At 39.7% G+C, this 7388-nt stretch overlaps 1 protein-coding gene across 2 annotated transcripts; it reads right to left on the reverse strand.

The window, feature by feature from the left end:
* Positions 1 to 425: 425 nt before the first annotated feature.
* On the reverse strand, positions 426 to 7318 carry JOSD2 (Josephin domain containing 2). Of its 2 annotated transcripts, none has more exons than XM_034423150.3 (5): positions 7183 to 7318; positions 5419 to 5604; positions 3239 to 3364; positions 2613 to 2807; positions 426 to 1981 (listed from the first exon to the last, which is right to left on the reverse strand). In XM_034423150.3, exons 2-5 carry the CDS (start codon positions 5559 to 5561, stop codon positions 1879 to 1881), a joined length of 567 nt encoding a protein of 188 aa, XP_034279041.1. In that variant the 5' UTR covers positions 5562 to 5604; positions 7183 to 7318; the 3' UTR covers positions 426 to 1878. The 2 variants fall into 2 exon arrangements, with proteins under 2 accessions (XP_034279041.1, XP_034279042.1); XM_034423151.3 differs by lacking the exon at positions 7183 to 7318 and adding an exon at positions 5709 to 7119.
* Between the last annotated feature and the right edge of the window lie 70 nt (positions 7319 to 7388).

Raw genomic sequence — 7388 nt, forward strand, 5'->3', positions numbered from 1 at the left:
CTCTTTTCTACAAATATGGGATGTCCTTTCTTGGATTCTGAACAGAGGCATGCCTGACAGCAATGGAATTTTTTTTCAAAGAGAAAATTGTGACTGACAGTTTATTCATACATAGTTCAGCAGCAGTTCTTGATGGTCATATGGGGCATTTATGCAAATACTTTATTCATTTGTGAAATAGTGAATGAGAAAAACTTTTCCCATCCTTTTGCCCCAACTTTCAAATCAACCCAGTTGCCTACAATTGTTTTGATATGTCTAAAACAAAACATTTTACTGGGCTTCATGCTCACTTAGCTCACTTGTTAACTTTCTGTAGAAAGTGGCAACAGTGGCCTCCTGGTGGTCAGTGCAACTTTCTACATAAATGGGATATAATCTTCTCCTCCCACCCCCAAATCACATTCTACCAGGAAAAAAAATTATAAACTCAAACACACATTTATTTATATTGCACCATTTTGTTTCTACCCTTTTAGGGTTGTTGGTGGTTTTTTGTTTTGGTAAAAACATAAAACTTGGAAGTCATATATTTATTCTACTTCACAAAATAGGCAATGCAGCCTAGAAAAGGATAAAAACACATAAAACTGGATAATGAACTGGGTAGTGCATTAGTCTCCAATATCCTGACCACTCTTTTGTCCCATATTAATATTTGAACTTTTCACTATATACTCTTTGTTCTCTGGCACAAGTAGGATTTTTTTCTCTTTAGAAATAAAAGAAATGAAAAAAAAAGAAGCAAATATTTGCGCTTGCTGGGAGAGGATCACCACTTCTTTATCCACTGTGCCAGATTATTGTCCTTTAATCATTATGTGGCAGCCAAAAATTCAATAAGCACAAGTACTCCTAGTACCTTCCTGATAGTGTTGAACTACAATTCCCAGCAGCACCATCCAATGAGAAAGGATGCTGGAAACAGAGTCTCAAAAAGGCCACTATTTTAAGACATCAGTTTTGGGGAAAATCTTCCTATTGAATTTCTGTCAGCCAGAAATTAAAAGGCACAGAAGCACCTTAGAGGCTACAATGTAGTATCAGAATTATTACTCTCTTCCTAGACCATGATTTTAGCAAAATATTATTCTCCCCGTCTCAACTTCTCAACATCAACCACAGCTACACCAGAATTCTTAAATCTCTCATATTCTTTAAAACAGTTTCACAAGGAAACCTGAGATAGAAGGCTGGTCTTTCTGCATAGCTCTTCCAAATTAAAGTTACCCCATTTTAACTTAAGTTCTTAAGTATCTCCTCATTCTCCCAACTGGTTCTTCAAACGACTCTCCCTGACTTCTTCAATTTTCCAGAACAGCCTTTTCCAAAATCAAATGTGAAATGTAAGGCATGGCCAACAAATTGTCTCATCCAAGGAACTCTTGGATATATTAGCAGAATGGCTTTTATAGGAGAATCCTGAAAACACAACATGCTGGGTCTACTAAAACCCACATTCTACTGTTGCATTTATATCATAGGCTGGGGATGAAAATAAGAGATGGGCATCCCATCAAGCCCTGCGCATAAACTAACTCCCAATTTTGATCTACTTGTCTACAAGGAAGATCCTATATAGGCCTAAGTTGAAATTAGCTATGTGGGGTGACCCTTCACCATTAGATGCCATATCCTTTATTCCATATTATCCCAGAAGAAGCCAAGCCTTTAAAAAGCAAGCAGAAATAGAAGGAAGTCAGGATCATTTCTTAGAGAAGGTAAGATGGATTCTAACATCGGCACCCAGAGTGGCAGTATAAACAGGAATGGAGTGCTCCCTTCTTCCCCCCATCACATGCAGCAGGTGGTGCAAGGGAGTGCAGCAGGGAGAAAAAAGATCTTTAGACCAGGCAATTTCTTATGGGAGGCCTGGCATCACCTCACAGTGTTCAGCCAAGGCCTGGCTTCGCCTGCCTCTTGGGGCACAACCAACAGCAACTCACAAGGGCCCTGGGAAAGCACCTCCTGGAGAAATACCCTGTGGGGACAAAAAGAACATAATATCAGGGATCCAGCAGGGTCTCCTGTGAGTGAGCCTCTAACCATCATTCTCACTTTCCCAGCCAGTGGTGAAATCCAATTTTTTTTACTACCAGTTCTGTGGGCGTGGCTTGGATGTGGTGTGGCTTGGTGGGTATGGCAGGGGAAAGATACTGCAAAATCCCCATTCCCTCCCCACTCCTGGGGGAAGGATATTGCAAAATCTCCATTCTCACCCCACTCTGGGGCCAGCCAGAGATGGCATTTGCCAGTTCTCCAAACTACTCAAAATTTCCGCTACCGGTTCTGCAGAACCTGCTGGATTTCACCCGATTCCAGCACTATTCTCCAAGGACTTTAACTTTCTCCAAGCTTCATCCTAAAAATGCATTGTGGAATGCTGTTCAAAAGTCAGCAGAGATGTAGCTACTTAGAACAGTCAGTCAGTTTTTCTCCTTTTAGCAACTTCAACTTTTATATTCAGTTGGATTTTCATTATATGGTATTTGGTATTGCTTATGTATGACATTTTATACTTTAGATAAATCACTTTGAATTTATAATATGGAAGTAAAACAAAAAAAAAGAAGGTAATTACATCATTGCAACTACATCTTGACTATTGGTACCTGAGGTCAGCTTCACCACCAATTGGTGCTGGTGCCTTCAGTTTGGAGTCAAGATTATAATAGATGCCATCAAGCTGACGCACAGCAATCCAGTGGCGACGCCTTACAGGAAGAGACAGGAAACCCAGGCATACATTGGAAGGGACGTTCACGATGAATCCAACCAGCCCTGCCAGGGACAACTGCTCGAGAGGTCTATGAGACAAAGGGAGAAAGGAGCTTGGCAGAGCAAGTAGATTAATCTGGCAAGATGATGAAAAAACAATTCTGAAATGGCCAGGAGAACAGGATGATCTCACATCATAGTTAAGCAGCTCCCAGCTTAGTCAATCTATCAGTGAGGAAGTGCCAAAGACAGCCACAGAGAAAAGATTAGCAATCATGCCTCAAAATGCTACAGCACAATGTCATTTTTAAATTATAAGCCATCTTAAGCAATAAGGCATGAAGGTGAGGGGGGAATCAGTAAATATAGTTAGGAAGAGAAGGTGAAGGAGAACACAGAAGTAGAAAATGACAGAAGCTTGTTCTTAAAAAAAAAATAGAATGGCCAAATTTAAAGTTGGCTGGTTTTTGCCTATTCAGAAAAAGTAGCTAGAAAAAGTAAAGGGATAGGAGCTCCTTACCTTCGTTTATCCCACCAAATGGCTTCAAATCCCACACTCTGAAGAGCTGCCATGATGACATTGACATCATAGTTCCCTGTCCCCAGAAAACTACGGTGTGGATTCCACCTAGCATCAGGAGCCAGCCTGTGGGAAAAAAGAGGACAGACATCACCAGAGAAGGTTTAGAAAAACAGGAAGGGCCTACCCTAAGTATCAGGGGCACATTTGGAATACTTAAGAGTACAATAGGGGCACTCTCACAAATGGTTTCCACAGTAAGCATGGCTGATCCAATTGCTAGAAAGTTATCTAGGGAGTATCTTTCTTTATACCCCATGGAGGGTACCAGTATGCTCCTTATTGAATTCCTTAAATTATTTCAGCTTTTTTGTTTTCTGAAGAGACAGGCTCTTTCTAAAAAAAAAAAAAAAAAAGTACTGAATTGCAATGACCTGTCGTCTTTATTTTCTCAGATGCATACATGAGACTCCAAGAGCCATTTTGGAAATACAGTTGATGCTGGAGCTGGTACATCACAGATATTACTTGGAATAGTAGGAAATGTCTCTGAGTTGCCATGAACACACTGGAGACCCCAAAAATAAGACAGAGGAAAGGCCACTATGCCTCACTTCCATCGTTCTTGCCTGCCTGAGCCATAAGTCAGCCTGTAGCCTCCTTGAAGGAAAGACTTTTTTTCCCTGATAGTTATAATGTGTCATGCCCATTGGCAGAATTGTGCTATTATTTTTCTTATCTCCAGCTTGTCCAAAATAAGATGTGTGGGTTTTTAAAGTGTGCATTTCATGTATTAACTTTTTGTTTATTTCAAGCTGGCAAAATCTTATACTCTAGGGAGCTACTCCTGGAAATATATTGAGAATAAAGGATGTACACTTCTTTATATACAGCTGGTGCCTTGGCTTTTCCAGAGACTTATGATACTCTAGGGAAGCCTCAGAGACTCCTACTTGCCCCAGAATAAGATTGTATAAATGAACAATAAATCAACCGACCCAGACTGCAGCAGATTCAGTATTTAAGAGGCCTACTTGTAGCTTACACCTGCTTCCACTGAAATATTGCTGAATCTAAGATATTATCTTAATTGTACTAAACAATGTGTCATAATTACCAATAGTTTTAGATGAATACATAAAAGAATTCCCAGCCACTCATGCTGGAATAATCTCTTTTATTTATCCAGGGTAAAATCTTCCTTCTCCATCAGACCTGCTTTGCCCTGAGCACAATTAGTCAGCTTCCAGAGAAACAAAAGAAGGCGGCGTCCCTTTCAGGCGCTTGCAAATGCAAACAAAAGCAAAAAGAGATGGAGCCTTTTTTAGTATTTCTAAATAGCTTTTTCTTTCTTTCATTTTTTTAAAAAAGAGAAGCCACTTTATATTACTGAAGGAGATTTGACAAGCTCAATATCCATCCGCTACTATCAGGGAGACCTGTAGAGTTTGCATTAAATAAGCAAGGAAGCCTGGAAGGGCATAAGGAGATTTGGCTCCAGTACTTTATGGGGGTTCTCTAAGATAAAGCTTATGTATAATTCACTTCAAGCACAATTCCACTTGGAATTGGAACTTGGAGTTTATAGCCCTCATGATTCTCAAATGGAAAAAGGACATGAAACAGTTTCACTCCACTTCTCTCATCAATCAGTGTTCCACATACACTAAAACCAACAAATCACCATCCTTCTTCCTAAGGAAAAGATGGAATTCTAAGACTGAATATAGACAAAATATTTAAATAAAATAAAATCAATATTTCAAACTCCATCCTTCTCCACTTTCCTAAAAGAGTTTTGGGGTATACAGAAGCTGAAGCAACTTTAAACACTTCTCCTCAGTGAACAGAGCTCCAATCATATTTCTGAATAAATTTTCAAATAGTAGACTTACATCATAAAAACAAATGATGTATATACCAACTCATTGGTATAAATGTTACATAATTGATTTGACACTGAAGGTTTAAAACCTTGGGATATTTTCCCCCTCTTCATTTTGACTCACTTCTTTTAGTTCCTACCTGGAACCATAAACAGATGCTTGTCAGAGGTTTAATGTTTTTAAAGTTGGTATAAGAAAGTTAGAGCAACTGACTTTTGTGGAGATGCTGCCCTAAAAATCCTAAATATGGGAATAATCAGTCCCAGAGAAAGGCAAATCACCCAAACAACCTACCTTTTACAGATTTCATCAGCTATCTCTTGGGTAAAGAGTCGTTCCTGCAGGACATTGTTGAGGGCGTGGACGGCACACAGTTCCAGGCGCTGTCTCTCATGATAAACCGCAGATGTCTCAGTTTGACCCAGATTCTCAGACATCACATCCAAACTGGCCTGAAAGGCTGCTCCCAGGAGATCAACTCTGGAGGAAAAAAACCATTAAGAAAAGCATGAATAGAGAACGCACCCAATCAGTACAATCCCAATAGATAACAAGGAAAGATTTGGCAGCAACATTAACATTACCTTCACCTCTGGCCCTTCCAGGCACCCGTAGGTCCTCCCTTTGTGTAGTTTATCTCACAGCAATTCTTGTCCTCAAAGCCTCTTTCTTTTAGACATCCTTGGTTCTCACATCCACTTTCGTTAGACTTAATGTCTTCTCAACCTCCCTGCTTTGTTTGTTTTCTCTGTCCCTTCTTTCTCTAGCTCTTATGCTGCTAAGCTTTCTCTAAGATCACAGCTCATCCAACAGATTCTCCTGGCTGCCCCACCCTTGTCAGATGCTAGGGAAGCTCAGCCAATTGTTGACCAAAGCTTTAACTTTACATTCATTATTGACAGCACAAATGCCCTGAGTGCATCACAATATTAAATGTTTCCCAGAAGCCCAAGCAAATTATGGGTATTCTTAAATACTATAGGATTGAAAAGAAAACAACAAAAAAAAAAAGTCAAAGTTTTAAAAGACCCAGAAGCCAAATGTCTCTTTATTTTAATCACTGCAGTGGTAAACAAGTGGCTTAATGCATCCTGTGGGAGAGGGGCAGGGAGAGGAACATGATGCCCATCTCATATTTTTATTTTCCCTTAATTTATACTAATCAGAATGAACATGGCCACTTTGTTGAGATGTACACACATATCTTTCTGTTAGGAAATTGTGTGTTATAATTATTCATAGCACAACAATATGAAGGCAGGCCAGCTTTTCCTAACCAACTGCATTTCAGATGTGATAAATTTAACTTTCTGAAAATTATGGAAAGTTGAATCCAATAAATCTGTTGGACAGCAGGTTGGGGAAGGCTATGGCATGTCAAAACTATCCTTCCTTGGAAGATCATTCACTCAAAATTTTCCGAACCATCATACACAAAGGAAATAATTTTCCACAGCCATCAAGAAACCATACATAATAGTTAAAGATCAACAATATGGCATTGATCATCACGTTAAAAATTCCTGTTAATACTGTACTGCTAAGTTTCTAAGATAATGTTTTACCAGCAGTAAAACATTAATACTTCATTTTATGATACCATTGCATACGTTTTAGAATGTACATTAAGTATCACAACATGCCAAAAAGACAGGTGCAGGTACTGGACTTATTACAAGGTAACGTACAGTAATCATCAACACTTTCAAACCTGTAAGTCAAAATAGGCTAGCTAAAGACAGACTAAAAAAGAGACTCCTATTTAAACTGTAAATTTGCTTCCATAAACTGGTGCGACGGATGCAAAGGTACTTATTATAACACACCTGCATTGTGTGCATGCTCGAAGGTACCACTCTTCAAGAGTGGTTAACACTTAAAATAATTCTCGCATGCAAATCTAACTTCCATACCCTCCTGAATGTTTCGATGTTTTTCCACCACCAAGAGAAACAGAGACTCATCAACCTGAGCAATTCCCAATGATCAACTCATACCAGGATGCAGTGGAGTGGGGGAGGAGTTTGGGAAAACAACCGCCAGAGAAAATAAACTTACCCGGGAAAAAGCGAAAATCCAATAAACGAGCCCCCACACCATGACTTCCCCAGAAACGGCTGTTAAAGGCCAGGCTGACTGTGCAGAGACGGAGAAACTACTCTTCCCAGCAAGCCTTGGGCAAGACAATAGAACTACAATTCCCGGTAGGTCTCGCGCGTTTGACCGGAAGTAGGTAGGAAACCACATTTCCCAGAATGCAACAA

The sequence above is a fragment of the Pantherophis guttatus genome, chromosome 4 (assembly GCF_059756535.1).
Source record: "Pantherophis guttatus breed Tessera chromosome 4, ASM5975653v1, whole genome shotgun sequence".
Taxonomy (NCBI): domain Eukaryota; kingdom Metazoa; phylum Chordata; class Lepidosauria; order Squamata; family Colubridae; genus Pantherophis; species Pantherophis guttatus.

Bases quoted from the DNA above. Each gene is read 5' to 3' on its own strand.
- JOSD2 (XM_034423150.3), bottom strand. From the start codon at position 5,561: ATGTCTGAGAATCTGGGTCAAACTGAGACATCTGCGGTTTATCATGAG. The intron at 2,808-3,238 runs GTAAGGAGCTCC...TTTGTCTCATAG, and splicing joins ATTTGGTGGGATAAACGAAG to ACCTCTCGAGCAGTTGTCCC. The intron at 1,982-2,612 runs GTACCAATAGTC...TTGTCCCCACAG, and splicing joins GGTGGTGAAGCTGACCTCAG to GGTATTTCTCCAGGAGGTGC.